Source organism: Pan paniscus, chromosome 3 (genome assembly GCF_029289425.2).
Source record: "Pan paniscus chromosome 3, NHGRI_mPanPan1-v2.0_pri, whole genome shotgun sequence".
NCBI classification, from domain to species: domain Eukaryota; kingdom Metazoa; phylum Chordata; class Mammalia; order Primates; family Hominidae; genus Pan; species Pan paniscus.
Window position 1 is genome coordinate 137,564,921 of NC_073252.2, and position 20,515 is coordinate 137,585,435.

The following is a 20,515-nucleotide window of genomic DNA, read 5'->3' on the forward strand; positions in this document are numbered from 1 at the left end:
GTTCATTGGACACACTCAAATAGAGAAATATTCATAAAAAGTTTTAGGCCAGAAGTCTCCCAAGTGATGTGCCCACATTGAAGGAATACACTAAGTAATCCACTGTGAGGGTGAGGAAAATATTGGAGCATCTGTTTATACTTATTCTTAAAATCCTATCCTTTAATTAAAAAAAATGTTTTTTGAGACAGAGCCTTGCTCTGTTGCCCAGGCTGGAGTGCAGTGGTGCGATCTTGGCTCACTACAGCCTCTGCCTCCTGGGTTCAAGCGATTCTTCTGCCTCAGCCTCCTGAGTAGCTGGGACTACAGGCACGCGCCACCATGCTCAGTTAATTTTTGTATTTGTAATAGAGTCAGGGTTTCACCATATTGGCCAGACTGGTCTTGAACTCCTGACCTCAAGTGATCCACCAGCCTTGGCCTCCCAAAGTGCTAGGATTACAGGTGTGAGCCACCGCTCCTGGCCTTAAATTTTTAAAAAAAATTTTTATATTTTTATAGAGATGAGGTCTCACTGTGTTGCCCAGGCTGGTCTCAAACTCCTGGCTCAAATGATCCTTCTGTCTCTGCCTCCCAAAGGCCCGGGATTACAGGTGTGAACCAGCTTCCTGATCCCCCATCCTTTAATTTTTATGATGCTTGTTTTATAATGAATATGATATTCTTTTCCAGTTGAATGTATTAGCTGTGCTAATGGATAAATCCCAGATTCTCCATGGTTTAACACAGTGGAAGTTCATGTCTTGCTCAAGTCTGGTCCTATGTGGGTGCTCCTGGGTGTGGGCCTCCTCTGCTGCAGGAGGATGTGTGCATATTTTTATGGGGCTGTGCAACTGTTAGAGCTATGCAATCAGAAAACTTTGGAGACTAGTGTTGAAGGAACTGCCACATTTGGAGCTGCCAGGCCACAGTTTGATTCTTTTTCCCACCCCCAAATAACATAAACTTTGTAGTATACTTATTGACTGAGACAAGGCCCAAATAGCGCTTAGTTTGGGGCCATCCTTACTGCTCCTGGTTACCAGATCCAGGTGGGAATGTGCAGTAGTCCTGAGCCCCCAGGGCCCAGGCTCCATGGTATTGGGATGAACAACAAGGGGTCTCAGCAGCTTTAACTACTCAATCTCCACAGTGCCCACCAGACTCTTTCCAGTTCTTCTGGGTCTTACCCAGTTTTAGCACTTAAAGCTCCATGTCCCTCTAAATTCCTCAGTCCCAGGCAAACCAAGATAGCTTTCATGGGAAGCTCCAATATCAAAGGAGCATGGGATTGTTCAAAGAGGGCTCTCGCCAGGGAATGAGTAGACACAGCCTGTTTTCCCATGGACAGCCTGTTTTTCCAGTATGGACATGCAGGAGAGGAGACAGTGGTCATAATCAACTCTACCCCCTGTTCTCACAGGAAGGGAAGATTGACAGCTACTGCAGGCTGTTTGCTGTTCCATTTGGGAAATTTTCCTGAGGATCCCCTGTAATAAGAGGATAGAATATATCTGCCTTCATGACTTAAAAGAGGCTATAAATTATTGTCATGTCAATGAAACTGTAATTAGCCACTGACAGGATTGTCAAGAAGTAATTTTCAGAGTTTGGTCTCCTTGAGTTAAACATGCCTGCTGACAGCTTACTGAGGACATGTTATTGTGGGACACCATCCAGGCCTGGAGGGACCCAGAATCAGGCAGAAGGACATGGTCACATGGTGGAGGGGCTGGAGGAGGTGACAATTAGCAGGTAGAATGGGATTCCAGGTATTTCAAGGCCAAACCAATACTTGGTGCTTTCACCAGGCAGGCAGCACGGAAGACTGTCAGCAACAAACAGGGCACCCCACTGGCAGTCAGATGATGATGATGATGATGATGATTATTATTATTATTATTTGAGACAGAATCTCACTCTGTCACCCAGGCTGGAGTGCAGTGGCGTGATCTCGGCTCACTGCAAGCTCCGCCTCCTGGGTTCACACCATTCTGCCTTAGTCTCCCGAGTAACTGGGACTACAGGCGCCCGCCACCACGCCCGTCTAATTTTTTATACTTTTTAAGTAGAGACGGGGTTTCACCGTGTTAGCCAGGACGGTCTCGATCTCCTGACCTCGTGATTTGCCCACCTCGGCCTCCCAAAGTGCTGGGATTACAGGCATGAGCCACTGCACCCAGCAATTATTTTCAATCTCTGAGAGATGATAGCAAGAAATGGGCAAAGTCTCATTTCCAAGGGACTAAGGCTTGAGGCAGGTCAGCAAAAGAGGGACCAGGGTGAAAGTACAATGAGCACAGCTGGGACGTGAGGTCAGGGTGAGCTCAGCAGTGACCAGCCACTTGTAGGGGACAAAGGGCCTATTTCTTGAGAAAGAAAGGTACAGAGATATGGTGCTGAGCTGCTCCAGTACTTCAGGTGTTGCCATCCTGTGAGCACAAACGCAGCTGCAATCACATCCTTGCCTAAATCTCAGTGGCTTCCAGCCACCTGCTGCTCACTCAGGATCCCAGCACCCCGGTTCCCCATCTTCCCAATTCCTTCTGGGAATACAGGGGATGTGCCCAGGGACACAGCTCCTGCTGGCAAGCAGCTGAAGCAAGGGGCTATGCCACTGTCCTGCTCCCCAGTCCTCTGTGAGTACAGTACCCTCCCCAGGTTCTGGAGTGCCTTCCACCACCACCAGGAGCTGCTCTGGGTCTGTGGCAGAGGGAGATTAAGGGTGTGACTCTCCCCGACTTTGTCTCTTCTGTCATCTGAGGCATGGCACCACTTGTGTCTGGAATCTCACCAAGTTTTTCATGAGGACGATCCATCAGCATCTGTTCTGGTCTCTGGTTTCCCATTAGGTGTGAAACTAGTTCCCTAGCTTGTGAGGGCAGCAGGGGAACTCCAAAACATCCCCTCTATTTTTATTTCCTTTCTCCTTGCTCAAAGGCCTTCTTCCTCTTTCAGATAAGAGACACAAAAGCACACATGCCTATCAATTTATGTGGACAGACACCCAAAGGGTTTCTGCCCTCTGCCGTGCAGTTTGGACTTAGGACATTCTTACACAATATTATCTCTTTGTCCCCAGATGCCAAGCCAAGGCCACTAGAAAAACCTCTAAATAATTAGACTTTTATGAAGGCTAACCTGGGCTATTTTTGAAGGTGCTTTTAAAACAATCTTATCACACCTAATTTTGAATAAAAATATGTTGTGGAAAAACTTGATGCTTACATTTGGAATAATTTAAGGTGTATTACAAAACAATAAATGATGGGACAATTGTGTTATGTTTCCAAAAAAGTTCATATAAAATTTCAGTGAGTGGGCTGGGCGCGGTGGCTCATGCCTGTAATCCCAGCACTTTGGGAGGCCGAGGTGGGCGGATCACGAGGTCAGGAGATCGAGACCACGATGAAACCCCGTCTCTACTAAAAATACAAAAAATTAGCCGGGCGCGGTGGCAGGTGCCTGTAGTCCCAGCTACTCGGGATGCTGAGGCAGGAGAATGGCGTGAACCCAGGAGGCGGAGCTTGTAGTGAGCCGAGATCGTGCCACTGCACTCCAGCCTGGGCAACAGAGCAAGACTACGTCTCAAAAAAAAAAAAAAAAAAAAATTTCAGTGAGTGTGGAAGGACTAGAGCCTTCCTCTGCTACTACTACATTTTACCTCATGGGAAACAGGCCTATGGATTTAGCCAAGGAAAAAGAAACATGGAAAAAGAAACATGGGAATGCTGTTTATTCCTTGCATAGCTGTAATATAAAGTATGAATTTTATCAAGTATCTTTTCACTCAACCTATCATAGCCACTCAAAAAGTTGTTAATGGAAAGACAACCATCAGAAGCAAAATCATGCCAAGAATGAGAAGCAGCAGGAGGAAAAACTTTGGTTACTTCTGTGAGTTCTAGAAAGTTGTAGTCATGGTTTGCAAGAGTATCAGTGTTAGGCTTTAGACAAGACATTCCTTGGGTCACCAGTGGCCTTTTGGGTGGTAATGGCCACAGTCCAAAAAGGAAGAAGAAAGCAATTTTGCATTCATATTATCCATTTCCAATTTTTTAGGGGACTGATGGTCACCCTCCTGGCCCTTAGAGATGTGTGTGGGTAACCTCGCTGGTGTCTTTGCTGGTGGGGTTAAAATTTTCCATACGTGCTTCAGGACTCTACCTCAGCCATGTCTTTCTGTGAGCATTGAGCTTGTTAATGATGCATGTTTCTTACCCAGCTTTAAAAGATGATTGAATTATTATTGGGGAGTTTTTTCCCATGTAGTTGAGGCATAAGTTGATAAGGTTGAGCTGACCTAGACGCAATTTTCTGTGGGATTATGGAGAATGAGGGAAGAATTACGCTTTGTAATTATGCTTTTTTTTTTTAATTCAGAGAAAAAAGATCACTTATGGTGACCCAGGCTAAAAGACCTAGGTCTTCAACAACCAGCATCATCTATTTCTAGATCAATTGCCTTGTAATATTAAGTATTTAAGCTTTGAGGCTTACTGAAGGAAAGATATGGGGTCATTTACAATCCTGTAGACTATGACCTTCCACCAGGATCTACTCAAGACCTCATCACACATTACGTTAAATTCTTTCTGGTGGTGAAATTGTCAGCAAAGAGCTCGGCCAACCTAACCAAGATCACTTGGAGTTATACCTTAGGAGGGAGGATGAATATAATTCATCTTTTTCCCCTTTGTTAGATGCAGATGAATTAATTATAGTTCCCAGAGAACTATTCCCTTTTGCTTAAATTAGTGTCATATTTTCCATCCACATCTTCTATGAATAGAGGCAATATGACTTGACATTAGGACAGAGCTTTGGAATCTAGGGATGGATACTGTCTATCTTTGATTCTCTGCAATGCATGTCAGTCTGGGCTCTCAGGCCTTAGTTTCTTCCTCCATAAAATGGGAATGAAATATGCTCACTGATTTACTTCAGGAGATTTTAAGGGAATTATTTAAAGACCATTTTGTAATGTTCTGGGTAACTCAAGTGGAAGACAATGGATGTGAGGGAATTTTTAAAATAAGAAGTCTCTTGAATATGAATTGAGTAATCTCTTAAGTTCTTTAGATAAGATATGGAGTGATCTTTAGGCTCAGGAGGCCTGTCTTTTGGGAAAGTGCTATAACTCACTTCTACTACCGGCAACTTATGTGTAAGAGAATATTCTTGGCCCTGCTCTGAGGTTTAAACAATGTTCAACCTTGAAAGATTGATTTTAAAAGTAAAGGTCATTTAAACTCTTTTGTAAGTTCTTATATTACTTTTGTTAAAATAGGCTGAACATTTACCTCTAGATGAAAAATCAATGCTTCAGTGTATACTTTTCTCATAAAATAACCTATGTCTTTATTTTTTTCTGCAGACAAAACTGTGTGGAGTTTTATCCTATATTCATAATTACATTGTGGATGGCTGGGTGGTATTTCAACCAAGGTAATGTTAAAATACAGTCAACTGTGTTCTAATGATGACTATGATGCTTAAATGATTAAGGAGTAGATATATGGCCAGGCACGGTGGCTCACACCTATATTCCCAGCACTTTGGGAGGCCCAGGTGGGCGGATCACCTGAGCTCAGGAGTTCGAGACCAGCCTGGCCAACATGGTGAAACCTTGTCTCTACTAAAAATACAAAAATTAGCCGAGCGTGGTGGCGCATGCCTGTAATCCCAGCTACTCGGGAGGCTGAGACAGGAGAATCACTTGAACCCAGGAGGTGGAGGCTGCAGTGAGCTGAGATCGTGCCACTACACTCCAGTCTGGGTGACAGAGACTCCATCTCAAAAAAACAAACAAAAAAAGGAGCAGATATGCAACTATATAGCTACCAATCCTGGAGACTAAACAAAATAAACAGTGTGTGCATCAGAGTGCTATGTTGCAGATATATGAACTTTGGCTTCATTCTAATTTAATTCAATAATGAAAAAAAATTGAGACAAACTGTATGCTAGATACTCAAGGATGAGAACGACATGAGCTTTGTCTTCAAATCTAATAATCTACAGTTGACTCTTGAACAATGGAGGGGTTGGGGTGCTGACCCCCCGCCCCCCCCCACACACAGTAGAAAATCTGCATGTAACTTGATTCCCCAAAACTTGACTACTAATATCCTATTGGTCTGGAAGCCTTACTGAGTACAGTCTACTAATAAATATTTTGCATGTTTTATGTATCATATACTGTATTCTTGCAATAAAGCAAGCTAGGGAAAAGAAAATGTTATTAAAATTATAAGGAAGAACAAATATTTACTATTTATTAAGTGGAAGTGGACCATCATAAAGGTCTTCATCCTCATCATTTTCACGTTGAGTAAGCTGAGGAAGAGGAAGAAGAGGGGTTGGTTTTGCTGCCTCAAGGGTGGCAGAGTCAGAAAAGGTGAAGGAGGTAGAATGGGAGACAGAATTGGCAGGCGCAGTAGGTATAAATTTATAGAAATATCATCATTTCTGACGTTTTTGCTTTTTTCTCTAAAAATGTTCCTATATAGTACCAATCCTTCTTCCACTGTTATGTTTGGTTTCAGTGCTTGTATCATAGAAGGGTCCATGTCATAAAAGAAGTAAAAAAGCAGACTTGAATCATCAGAACCCTTCTGCCAGATTGTCTAATGTCAATTTGTTTTCTGGTACTGCCTCTTCTGTCTTCTTCCTTATCATCTGGCAGTGGTTCAGAGCACTCGTCTCTACCAAGTCATCTTCTGTTAATTCATCTGGCGTGGTGTCTATTAGCTCTTGAATTTCTCCAAGATTCATATCTTGAGACCCTTTATCCCCCACATTCTTTGCCACAGCCACTATCTCTTTCATGATTTCCTTGATTGGCTCTGTTGTAAATCCTGTGAGTGTCATGCACAACGCCTGTACACAGTGTTCTTCAGCAAGAATTTATTGTTTCAGGTTTGATGGCTTTCACAACCTTCCTATAACAATGCTAGCATCTTCAATGGTGTAATCCTTCTAGGCATTCATAATGCTGTTTCTATCAGGGTTCTCTTCCACAACATTGACAATCATATCCATAGAGTACCTTGTATCATGAGCCTTAAAGGTCCTGATAACCCCCTGATTTAGAGGCTGAATTAAAGATGTTGTGTTTGGGGGCAAGTAGACTACTTTTATGCCTTCCATGTTGAACTCATGGGGTTCTGGGTGGTCAGGGACAGTGTCCAATATCAAAAGAATGTTAGAAGGTAATCCCGTCCTGACTTCAGGGACAAAGCATTGATGGAACCAATCCAGAGAAGGGGTTCTTGTTGTCCAAGCTTTTTTTTTGTACAACCAAATGACTGGCAGGTGCTGTTTATCTTTTTCCTTAAGGCTCAGGGGGTTAGCAACTTTATAGATAAGGGCAGTCCTGATTATAAACCTGACTGCATTTACACAAAACAGTAGAGTTAGCCTATCCCTTCCTGCCTTAAATCCTGGAGCTTGCTTCTCTTCTTTACTAATAAATGTCCTTTGTGACTTTTTTTTTCTCCCCCAGGACAGGGCACTTTTGTTTGCATTAAAAACCTGTTCAGGCAGATATCCTTTCTCCTCAATGATTTTCTTAATGGTGCCTGGGAACTCATGTATTGCTTCTTGGTTGGTAGAAGCTGCTTCTCCTCTTATCTTGATATTTTAAAAGCTAAACTTCTTTCTAAAATTATCAAACCATCCTTTGCTGGCATTAAATTCTTCAGCTTTAGATCCTTCATCTTCCTTTTGCTTAAAGTTGTCATACAAGGATTTTGCTTTTTCTCGAATCCTATTAGAGTCTACAAGTATGTGTTTCTTTTTTTTATATAGTTTAATGTATTTTAATAGCAAACTTACAGGAACAGCACAGAAGACAGACAACATTAAAAACATGTACTTGCATGTAGGACAACTCAGTTAGAAAAGTATAGTGAATGGATGGAATCTACTGTATGATAAAAATGCTACAAACACCATTTAGTTGCCGTCAATAAGAAATTTACTTGTTTTAAAAAAATCCAAATGCTGGCATTGTCCAGAAAAATTTAACAGGTTTATTTATAATTATTATAAAGTTGAACCGCTGAAACTTGTTCACTGAAACATTTTAACTTGCATTAATGCTTTACGTCTCTGCATTTATATTAAAAATTCACACACAAATGAAAATGGAAAAACTGCCAATACCTGATTTCTGTCCCCTATTTTTCCACTCGCAATCATATACTTAGGTACCTTTTGACCCCATGGAAAAAAAAAATCTAACGTTCAGAACTACCAATAACAGGAAGAAGAGAAATTTTTTTTTTTTTTTTTGAGAATGAAATGTTTCCCATCATAGTGGATTCTTAAGCACGTTCTCCACGTATGCTGCGTGCTAGCTGGATGTCTTTTGGCATAATTGTTACACGTTTGGCATGGATAGCACACAGGTTGGTGTCTTCAAAAAGGCCAACCAGATAGGCCTCACTTGCCTCCTGCAAAGCACCGATAGCTGCGCTCTGGAAGCGCAGATCTGTTTTAAAGTCCTGAGCAATTTCTCGCACCAGACGCTGGAAGGGAAGTTTGCGAACCAGAAGTTCAGTGGACTTCTGATAACGTCTAATTTCACGGAGCGCCACAGTACCAGGCCTGTAACGATGAGGTTTCTTCACCCCTCCAGTAGAGGGCGCACTCTTGCGAGCGGCTTTTGTAGCCAGTTGCTTCCTGGGTGCTTTACCACCGGTCGATTTGCGGGCAGTCTGCTTTGTACGAGCCATGGTACAGAGACCTCCTTACTTACCCCCCTTCTCCTTCGGCTGGAGCTCGGCGAGCGAGAGGCGGCGCTGGCGTTGGAGAGCCAAGTATGTGTTTCTTATAGCAATCCTGCTCCCACATAAAAGCTGCATTTCAATATGAGATAAAAAGACATTTTGGAAAAAGTGCAAGGTTTTTCCCCCTGCTGGTGTAGCTGCAAGTGACAGCTTTACAAATCACCTTTTCTTTCTTTTTTCTTTTCTTATCTTTTCCTTTCTTCTTCCTTCATCTTCTTTTTTTTTTTTTCACTGGTCCTTGCACTGAATTCATTTATCTTGCAGTGGTGGTCAACCACAGCTCACAGCTGCAGACCTCAATCTATGACACATATTAAGCCATTCAATTTTTTCTTGTAATATCATAACTTTTCTCTGCTTTTTGGGAGCACTTTCAGCACCACTAGTAGCAATCTGTATGGGTATCATGGCATTATTCAAGGTTTATGGTATAGCACTAAACATCGATGAAAAATAGGCAAAACCCCTGAGAGATCACTTTTTACTGCGATACGCAATTTTCTGGAAAGAAGAACTGCTCAGTTGGAGATGATTAGCATCACCTTTTAAGCAGATACTTGCAACACTTGAGCTCACTGCAATAGCAACAGGAGGTGGCTACAAAATATTTATAGTAGTACAGTATTTCTATAGTTAATTTTATGCAGTTATGATTTAATACTGCATCTTTACATTTGTTTACATTTCTCTCAACTACAAGTGGCATCATGCATTATGGTCTGTGTTTGTATGCTTTGATAAATTTTAACTTTGCATAAAATTCATATATATATCTATATAGGCTTTCTGCTGAAGCTTTGTAAAAATTTGTGTATATTTTATGATAGTAAATGATACAATAGACCAGTATCTACATCCGTTTTGTGCATTTGTGACAGACCTAACTTTTTCCTAATTTTTCAGTATTTCTGGGCTATGTGATTCATTTGTGAGTTTTGTCACATTGTCACAAATCTCCAAAATGTTTTCCAATATATTTATGTGTTTATTTTTGTAAACCCACCTCCTGCACAATCCAATATATTTGTTTGAAAATATCCATGCATAAATGGACCTGTGCAGTTCAAACGCATGTTGTTCAAGGGTCGCCTATAATTCTAATTAACTGAAGGAAGAGGACACAGAATGAACAATTCACATTAATAATTATAGCTGGCGAGGCCCAGCAGCTTATGCCTGTAATGCCAGCAATTTGGGAGGCTAAGGTGGAGGGATTGCTTGAGGCCAGAAATTCACGACCAGCCTGGGCAACAAAGGAGACCCTGTGTCTACAAAATTTTTTTAAAAAACTATCTGGGCACACATGTAGTCCCAGCTACTTGGGAGGCTGAGGTGAGAGGAGCTCTCCAGCCCAAGAGTTTCAGGCTACAGTGAATCATGACAGTGCCACTGCACTCCAGCATGGGTGACAGAGTGAGACCCTGTCTCAAAAAGAAAATAATAATAATTATCATTATAGCTATTATTTATTGAGCCCTTACTATGTGCCAGGTACTGTTTTTGGTTTTTGGTCTTTGGTTTTTTGTTTTTTTTTTTTGAGACGGAGTCTGGCTTTGTTGCCCAGGCTGGAGTGCAGTGGTGCGATCTCGGCTCACTGAAAGCTCCGCCTCCCGGGTTCACGCCATTCTCCTGCCTCAGCCTCCCGAGTAGCTGGGACTATAGGTGCCTGCCACCACGCCCAACTAATTTTTTGTATTTTTAGTAGAGACGGGGTTTCACTGTGTTAGCCAGGATGGTCTCGATCTCCTGACCTCGTGATCCGCCCGTCTCGGCCTCCCAAAGTGCTGGGATTACAGGCATGAGCCACCACGCCCGGCCACCAGGTACTGTTTTTAAGTTTTATGCATACATTGTCCCATGTGTAAGATTTACAGGATTTAAAGCCTTCATATGAGGGAGGGTCTATAATTAATTTCTACTTTACAGATGAGGAAGCTGAGGTACAGAGATGTTAAGTAATTTTTCCAACTTGACATTCACCAATGTGGGGAAATTTTTCCTTTCAGGTGCAGAGCCGGGTCTGTAAGTATTTGTACCAACAACCCATGCACCTTTTCTTAAAGGTCTCCAAGTATGTAGTGCTGCCGTTTGTATGTAGCGACTCTACAAACATCCACTTTCTATTTGACTGGGGTATCCTTGGTGAGCTGAGGGCTTTCTCCAAACTTGGCTTATGCGTTTAACAGTGAGTCAGACGACCGAGCCCCTGCTACCTTCGTTGGAGAAATTCAATCTCCTTTTTCTGGTAACTTTCACTGTCTCATTTTGGTCTATGCTTGATTGCCAAGATTTAAATAAACCAAAATCCAGCTGCTTTCAAAGGCAACCCCATCACTCTCTTTCTTGTAGTTTTTACTGTGAACTGAGTAATTTTAGGTACAATGTCCTTTAGAGAAAGACTTCTTCACTTTATTACAACTCATACTTGTGTCGCTTAAGGGCATGAATGAAACCGCTGTTCCTTGTCACGTAAGAGCACATTAACAACTAATAAGAAAAGCGCCTTTTGGTAATGGGACTCTGTCTCTGCCATTTGACCCTTTGGATTTCTCTGTGATAGGCTGAATGAGGCAGACTGCCTGTCAGAAAGGATTTCTTGAGTATCTTGTCAGAAATTTCTTTTCATTCTTTCTCATCCAAAGTAAGTCACCTACTAACTGTTCCTGAACTGTTCTCATTGGCTTTCTGGGAGTAACTCCCTAGACAGGGAGTCTCAAAACTGAGAACCATGTTCAGAACTCTTTGGCTTCCTCAGACCCTGGGAAGGGTCCACCAGCTCTTCCTTCCCAGCTCTTTGCTTGGTCTGCTCGTTCCTGTGCTCTGGCGCCAATACAGATGTCATCCCCTCCAGAGGCCTTCCTATACCCCATTTTGGCAACCTCCTCCAGTTCCTCTCTCTCCCATCTCTCTTCATTTCTTTCACAGCACTTTCAAGTTTGCACTTTTCTTCTCATTTTTTTCTTTGTTGTCTGTCTTTGCTGAGAGAATGTATACTCTCTGAAGTCAGGGAGCTTGTATCTTTTTCACTGCCAACCTCAATCCTTAAAGTAATACCTGGTTTATGGTAGATACGGGGCTGGGTGTGGTGGCTCACACCTGCAATCCCAGCACTTTGGGAGGCCAAGACAGGAGGATGGCTTGAGTCCAGGAGTTCAAGACCAGCCTGGGCAACATAGGGAGGCCTTTCCTCTGAAAAAAAAAATTAAAAAATTGGCCAGGCCTGGTGGCATACACCAGTGGTCCCAGCTACTTAGGAGGCTGAGGTGGGAGGATTGCTTGAGCCCAGGAGGTTAAAGCTGTGCTGAGCTGTGATCATGCCACACATTCCTGCCTGGGTGACAGAGCAAGACCCTGTCTCAAGAAAAAAAAAAATCATGCGGCCAAGTAAAATAATAAATTTAATTTAATCTAGCATATCGCAGTCCCACACATAGACTCCAAATGTTTACAGTAGGGCTCTAGCAACTTGCATCTGTGAGGTGCTGAGGAAGAGAGTGGGGCCCTAACATAGGGAAGACATTGATATGTATTGATATGTTTCACTGGATGCGATGATAGAACATCATCATACTGTATTTCATAATTCTTTTTGAGATAAATTTTGTATGTAATAAAATGCATAAATCTTCAATGAATGTTGAGAAGTACACACACCTGTGTGGTCCAAATCTCTATCAAGATCTAGAACATGACAACCACCCAGAAAGTGTCCTCCTGCTTCTCCCAGTCAGTCCCCATTCTCACTCCCAGATGCAAGCACTTCTGATTGTTTTCATCAGTGAGGTTTGTCCATTCTAGAACTTCGTATAATTGGAATCATACAGTATGTAGCCTGTATAATGCTTCATTCACTCAGCAAAATGTTGTGTTGCATAGATCTGTTTTTTTTAATTGCAAAATGTTGTGTTGCATAGATCTGTTTCTTTTAATTAAATAGACTCTATCACAGCTTGGTTATCCATTCTCCTGTTGATAGGCTTCTGGGCTGTTTCCAGTTTTTGTCTATAATGAATAAATCTGCAATGAACATTCTTAAACAAGTCCTTTTGTGAACACATGCTTTCATTTCTCTTGGGTAAATACATAGGAATGAGATTGCTGAGTCAAATGTTACGTTCGATTTTATAAGAAACTACCAGAACTTTTCCCAAAGTGGCTGTACTATTTTGCATTCCTGCCAATGATGTGTGCGGATTCCAGTTGCTTCACATCCTCACCAACATTTTGTGTTACTGGTTTGTTTTTTTTTTTTTTTACAATTTTAGCCATTCTGTTGGATGTGTGGTGGTACCATCTCATTATAGTTTTTTATTTATTTATTTATTTTTCAGATGGAGTCTCAATTTGTCACCCAGGCTGGAGTTCAGTGGCATGATCTTGGCTCACTGCAACCTCCACCTCCTGGGTTCAAACGATTCTCCTGCCTCAGCTTCCTGAGTAGCTGGGACTGCAGGTGCCCGCCACCATGCCCAGCTAATTTTTGTATTTTTAGTAGAGATGAGGTTTCACAATGTTGGCCAGGCTGGTCTTGAACTCCTGACCTCAAGTGATTCACCCCCCCCTCGGCCTCTCAAAGTGCTGGGAATACAGGCCTGAGCTACCACGTCCAGCCTCATTATAGATTTAAGTGGGAATTTGTTGATGTTGAATCATGTTGAAACATTTTTCTTGAGATTATTGGCACATTTGTTTCCTTCCTATGTGGATTCTCTCTATATTCTGAATATAAGTATTTTGTCCAATATATGTTTTGTGAATATTTTCTCAGTCGTCATACAACATCTTAAGAGACTGCTGTTGTATTTTGTGCCTTTTCTTTTTTTTCCCACCCCACTATAGTTTTTGCTACTTGTCTGGGTCTGGTGTACATATATGGCCGTCACCTATACTTTTGGGGATATTCAGAAGCTGCTAAAAAACGGTAAGGAGAACCCAGTAATTTTGTATTTATGCAAAAAGTAGCAGGATAAGGTCTGGGTCAGTTTCCTTCTCCTGAGAGATATTAACAGCACTGTGAGTTGTGGTGGCAAAAGTAATCCATACTGTCTGAGGTCAAGTCTTGCCAGTTCATACACAATTAGGCATGAGATGGGAAAATGCAAGTATAAAACTGTGCACTGAATGTGGACTCTAGTTCCTTGCAAAAATTTTGCATTGTCTCCAGAAAGTTACCGAGGAAATAATCCTGCCTGGCCTTGATAATGCTTTGAATGTTCAAAGAAACCAAGTGATCTCTATGGCTAGGCGTTCCCTTTAACTTAAGTGATGAGCTAAAATTTTCAAATTGCAAAAATATAGAAGTTCTGGACAGTGTTAACGATAGGACAGCCTATCTCAGGACTCTCAGCTTCCTTATTACAGTCCGGTTTGTCACTTTTCTCCCTCATGTCCACTCTGCAGGATCACCGGTTTCCGACTGAGTCTGGGGATTTTGGCCTTGTTGACCCTCCTAGGTGCCCTGGGAATTGCAAACAGCTTTCTGGATGAATATCTGGACCTCAATATTGCCAAGAAACTGAGGCGGCAATTCTAACTTTTTCTCTTCCCTTTAATGCTTGCAGAAGCTGTTCCCACCATGAAGGTAATATGGTATCATTTGTTAAATAAAAATAAATAAAGTCTTTATTCTGTTTTTCTTGAAATGGCTTTGTAGAAACACACCCTTTAGAGAATACATTTCCTGTTTAAGAATTGAAATTTGCTTGGGGTAGGTACATCCATATCATCAGTGGAAGTGTGTTGTGCCCTAGTTTTAGAAATGCATGCTGAAGTCATGACCGGTTGTGTAGGGACACAGCAGCCTGACCCGTGTGCTGGCCGTTCCGAGGACTACTGACATATCCTGCCACTCTGACTGCTTCTCTCTTGATGGAAAGTTTCAGACAGAAGCTGATAAAGCAGCTGAGCCCTTTCATTGGTTATAGGAAAACAACAGATAGGAAGGCATGTGGGGGACATCAGGCAAACACATAGAGTAGCCAGAGAAGGGAGTCATCAACTGATAGCACAAAACAAAACAGGTTATAGAAGGCTGGGCGCGGTGGCTCATGCCTGTAATCCCAGCACTTTGAGAAGCCGAGGCGGGCAGATCACAAGGTCAGGAGATCGAGACCATCCTGGCTACCACAGTGAAACCCTGTCTCTACTAAAGATACAAAAAATTAGCCGGGCATGGTGGCGGGTGCCTGTAGTCCCAGCTACTCGGGAGGCTGAGGCAGGAGAATGGTGTGAACCTGGGAGGCGGAGCTTGCAGTGAGCCAAGATCGCGCCACTGCACTCCAGCCTGGGTGACAGACTCTGTCTCAAACCAACAAAAAACCCAAAGAAAAACAAAAACAGGTTATAAAAATGTACTTTATAAAGAAAAAAGTGTTTCCAGGCCAAAAGAGCTTGCTGCCTGATGCCCATACTGTAAAACCAGGTTTTTGGGAAAAGAAAAAAATTTAATTTTAAAAAAGAGACGGTCTTGCTGTCACCCAGGCCGGAGCCTCCAACACATGGGCTCAAGCGAGCCTCCTGCTTCAGCCTCCCAAAGTGCTGGGATTCAGGTGTGAGCCACTCTGCCCGGCCAACAAAAGCTTTATATTGCAAGTCAACTCACAGGAAGATAGGAGTCAAGCTCAAATCTGTCTCCCTCTGCTGGCTTCCAAGCAGTATTTTTATTAGAAAATGTCAGGGGGTAAATTCTGAGATTAGTAGGTGATTGGTGGAAAGAAAGGGGAGGTCTGAAAAGTCCTTGGGCATGTCCAGTTATCTCTTTATGCTGCCTCAGAGGTAGCATGTGCAAATTCCAGAGGAGTTAGTATGAAATGTCATGGAAATTCAGGCTGTGACATCAGCAAGCTTGTTCTGTGCAGACTCCAGTTAGCCATCTTGGTTCCAACAGATTTCAGCCAGTTTTTTTTTTTAATCTCATAAGGAGAGAGAGTTTCAGTGTTTCAGTAAGTTATTTCTTTTCTTATCTGCCATCCTCCAAATTCAAGAATTTCCTTTAGTTATTGGTTTCTTGAACTCTTTGGGGCACAATTTCAAGAGGAAGAAGAAGTAAAAAAAGGATACCATTTCAAGGAATTGCCCAGGGACAAGTGCGAAGAGAATATTCTTTCTCTTGGCTGAGGAAGGTGGGTCATGCTCATGGCTGTAGAACGTGGGTTGGGTTCTGCTGCATGCCCTGTGTCATGTGGGGTTTGGAGGGTGATATGGGAAGTACAGCGGAACCCCCAAAGCTGTTCTGACCCTGATGTGCTGTCATTGTCTGGCAAAATGCAGATGACTTTTCCTCATTTTCTTCATCTGTAAAATGAGAACGATTCTACCTCACAGCTTTCAAATAAAAGGCAAAATGAATTATGAGCATGCATAACACATTTTGACGTCAGGAAAAGGGCTTGAGTCTGGTGTGGGCATCTTCAAAAGTTGTTTAGTAGTATTTTTCTTTTTTTGTGGATACAATAGAAGTTAAAAAGGCTGGGAAAAATATTAATAGAAAAAGAAAGAGAGACACTTAAATACTAGTGTTCCCATAATACACAACCTCCTGCATCCCAAATAGCAGTACAGTATTAAATACCCCAAAGCACACTGAGAATATACTGGCCTGGGAGTGGGCACATTTGCATACTAGCTCAGGTTGCCCTACTCATTGGCCATTTGAATTTGGACAAGGCACCCCATCAGTAGGAGGTTGTGAATCAAAGAAGTGAAGACTCCAGAACCAGACCACCCTATCCTGTCCTATCACTTGCTGGCTGTGCTACCCCAGCACTTTGTAGCTCTCTGCCTTGGTTTTCTTTTAGGTAAAATAGGGCAAATATGCTAAAAAGCTATGATTCTATGGTCTTTTTACTTAATATTCTTTTCAGTTATGATCGTGACTTGGATTGTGACATTTTAATTGAGACCTACATTGAGACCAATGAAGGATGAGAATGCAAATTTTTGATACTAAGGCATAATTACTTCATAACCATGTCCTTTGCAAGTTGAAAAGAAACTTTCCAAATCTTACAACTGAAGATTTTTAAGCAATTTCTGTTTTGCACTTAAATTGGCTCTGGGCAGGGTAAAACACACATACACACACACACACACACACTTTGGTTAAACACGTGGAAATAAGCTATGGGTGTAGCAGACTATCAAGGCCTTGTCACTTTAAACATTCAAACGATAGATTTTCCTTTGTTCTAATTGCATTGTCACCAGGCAACCTTGTGATTATTTTCATTCCTATTAGATTTGGCTACAGAGAGCAACCATTTCTGGCCACAGAGATGTGGGTTTCTGATCGGTTTGACAATTACATGTACATTTTTTGTATATTACTAAATTGATCAATTTTATTTTTAGAAATCAGATTCATTGCCTTAAAAAGTCAGTGTCAGGAAGTGGGGGATAGAGAAGAACTTTTCTGCATTAAGAGTCTTTTTAAAATTTTTTTATTTTTATTTTATTATTATTATACTTTAAGTTTTAGGGTACATGTGCACAATGTGCAGGTTTGTTACGTATGTATACATGTGCCATGTTGGTGTGCTGCACCCATTAACTCGTCATTTAGCATTAGGTATATCTCCTAATGCTATACCTCCCCCCTCTCCCCACCCCACAACAGTCCCCGGAGTGTGATGTTCCCCTTCCTGTGTCCATGTGTTCTCATTGTTCAATTCTCACCTATGAGTGAGAACATGAGGTGTTTGGCTTTTTGTCCTTGTGATAGTTTGCTGAGAATGATGGTTTCCAGTTTCATCCATGTCCCTAGAAAGGACATGAACTCTTCATTTTTTATGGCTGCATAGTATTCCATGGTGAATATGTGCCACATTTTCTTAATCCAGTCTATCATTGTTGGACATTTGGGTTGGTTCCAAGTCTTTGCTATTGTGAATAATGCCGCAATAAACATACGTGTGCATGTGTCTTTATAGCAGCATGATTTATAATCCTTTGGGTATATACCCAGTAATGGGATGGCTGGGTCAAATGGTATTTCTAGTTCTAGATCCCTGAGGAATCGCCACACTGACTTCCACAATGGTTGAACTAGTTTACAGTCCCACCAACAATGTAAAAGTGTTCCTATTTCTCCACATCCTCTCCAGCACCTGTTGTTTCCTGACTTTTGAATGATCGCCATTCTAACTGGTGTGAGATGGTATCTCATTGTGGTTTTGATTTGCATTTCTCTGATGGCCAGTGATGATGAGCATTTTTTCATGTATTTTTTGGCTGCATAAATGTCTTCTTTTGAGAAGTGTCTGTTCATGTCCTTCGCCCACTTTTTGATGGGGTTGTTTGTTTTTTTCTTGTAAATTTGTTTGAGTTCATTGTAGATTCTGGATATTAGCCCTTTGTCAGATGAGTAGGTTGCAAAAATTTTCTCCCATTTTGTAGGTTGCCTGTTCACTCTGATGGTAGTTTCTTTTGCTGTGCAGAAGCTCTTTAGTTTAATTAGATCCCGTTTGTCCATTTTGTCTTTTGTTGCCATTGCTTTTGGTGTTTTAGACATGAAGTCCTTGTCCTTGCCCATGCCTATGTCCTGAATGGTATTGCCTAGGTTTTCTTCTAGGGTTTTTATGGTTTTAGGTCTAACACGTAAGTCTTTATTCCATCTTGAATTAATTTTTGTATAAGGTGTAAGGAAGGGATCCAGTTTCAGCTTTCTACATATGGCTAGCCAGTTTTCCCAGCACCATTTATTAAATAGGGAATCATTTCCCCATTGCGTGTTTTTGTCAGGTTTATCAAAGATCAGATGGTTGTAGATATGCAGCATTATTTCTGAGGGCTCTGTTCTGTTCCATTGATCTATATCTCTTTTTTGGTACCAGTACCATGCTGTTTTGTTGACTGTAGCCTTGTAGTATAGTTTGAAGTCAGGTATCGTGATGCCTCCAGCTTTGTTCTTTTGGCTTAGGATTGACTTGGTGATGTGGGCTCTTTTTTGGTTCCATATGAACTTTAAAGTAGTTTTTTCCAATTCTGTGAAGAAAGTCATTGGTAGCTTGATGGGAATGGCATTGAATCTATAAATTAGTCCTTAAGTGGCATAAAAACCAAATGGCAATGTGAGATCCTTGATCAAATTCTGGTTAGAAAAAAACAACTATGGGCCAGGCGCGGTGGCTCACGCCTGTAATCCCAGCACTTTGGGAGGCCGAGGTGGGTGGATCACCTGAGGTCAAGAGTTTGAGACCAGCCTGACCAACATGAAGAAATCCCATCTCTACTAAAAATACAAAATTAGCCGGGCATGGTGGCACACACCTGTAATCTCAGCTACTCTGGAGGCTGAGGCAGGAGAATCACTTGAACCCAGAAGGAGGTTGTGGTGAGCAGAGATGGCACCACTGCACTCCAGCCTGGGCAACGAGAGCAAAACTCCGTCTCAAAAAAAAAAAGAAAGAAAAAGAAAAAAACAACTATGGATGACCTTTGTGAGACAATGGAAAAATTTTTTTTTTTTTTTTTTTTTTTTTTTTTTTTTTTGAGATGGAGTCTCACTCTGTCGCCCAGGCTGGAGTGCAGTGGTGCGATTTCTGCTCATTGCAAGCTCTGCCTCCCAGGTTCACACCATTCTCCTGCCTCAGCCTCCCAAGTAGCTGGGACTAGAGGCACCCGCCACCACGCCCAGCTAATTTTTTGTATTTTTTAGTAGAGACTGGGTTTCACCGTGTTAGCCAGGATGGTCTTGATCTCCTGACCTCATGATCCGCCCACCTCAGCCTCCCAAAGTGCTGGGATTACAGGTGTGAGCCATCACGCCCGGCCAGACAATGGAAACAATTTAAGCATGGAATACAGATAGATGATATTAGGGAATTAATGTTAATTGTGTTAGGTGTGATAATTATATTGTGGCTAGAGAAGAGAATGCCCTAATTCTCTGGAGCTGTGTCCTGAGGCATTAAGGGGTAAAGTGGTTGGATGTACTTTAAAATGGTTCTGCGAAATATATATGTGAAGCATTTATGGCAAAGTGTTAATGATTACATCTAATTGGTAAGTGTATAGGTATTCGTTGTATTATTATTTCTACTTTCCTGGTTGTTTAAAAATGTTTATAATAAAGAGTTAAAGGATCTGAAAAGAAGTTAAAACCTAAAATCAGATTCTTGGTAGCCCTGAAGATTTTCTGTGTTGAGCATTGTTAAGAGATCCAGTGGTATTGATGGATCCACAGTCATCCATGCTGGCCTGGCAGCTGTCCTGGGTGTGGCACAGATGCCTGGGCCCCACATGTGTGAGAGCTGCAGTAATTACCTCCACCTGTTGCATGAAATGAGGCAGGTGTCTGTGCCAGCTACTCCAGAGGACACTAGTGGAGGAATTTAATGTCCTTAGTACTTAAAAGAGAATTGAGGACAAAATCGAATTTACAAAAAGAGGAAACAAATCAAAAAGAAAATTAAAAGGTAAAGACTGGTTACCCAAAGAGGTAGCTCTGTTCCATTTTCAGATAATTTTTCCTGTTCCACTTTTCTTTTAGGGGTTGGAGGTGGGTGGGGTATGGCCAAAAAAGTCATTAATAAACAAAATCAGGTCATTTGAGGCTCACCCTTTTTCTCCAGACACATTCTTCCTTGAAAAGAATGGTCAGAGGCAGAAACAGCTCATTGAATGCTATGGAATGTTCCTTAATCACCAGTGAAATACGTCTTTCTCACTGGGGGCAGATGTCTAGTGACTTTCTAGAAAAATGTTTATTCTCTCCTCTTTCTTCCCCCATCACCATACTTACT

The 20,515-nt window shown here is 41.8% G+C and overlaps 2 protein-coding genes across 6 annotated transcripts in view; one reads left to right on the plus strand and one right to left on the minus strand.

The window, feature by feature from the left end:
* MGST2 (microsomal glutathione S-transferase 2) overlaps positions 1–20,515 on the plus strand; it is a 64,747-nt gene that overhangs the window by 24,168 nt on the left and 20,064 nt on the right. For 2 of the 5 annotated variants that reach the window (XM_003820677.5, XM_008974123.5), the window contains 3 exons: positions 5,357–5,427; positions 13,614–13,695; positions 14,175–14,406. In XM_003820677.5, coding sequence (XP_003820725.1) covers positions 5,357–5,427; positions 13,614–13,695; positions 14,175–14,307 — 286 coding nt within the window. In that variant the 3' untranslated portion in view covers positions 14,308–14,406. Of the gene's footprint in view, positions 1–5,356; positions 5,428–13,613; positions 13,696–14,174; positions 14,407–20,515 lie in introns of those variants that run through there. The other 3 variants (XM_055111849.2, XM_057302166.2, XM_008974125.5) reach the window with 2 other exon arrangements.
* On the minus strand, positions 7,774–9,779 carry LOC100983097 (histone H3.3A-like). Its single transcript, XM_008974122.4, has one exon. It carries the CDS (start codon positions 8,718–8,720, stop codon positions 8,310–8,312), a length of 411 nt encoding a protein of 136 aa, XP_008972370.1. The 5' UTR covers positions 8,721–9,779; the 3' UTR covers positions 7,774–8,309.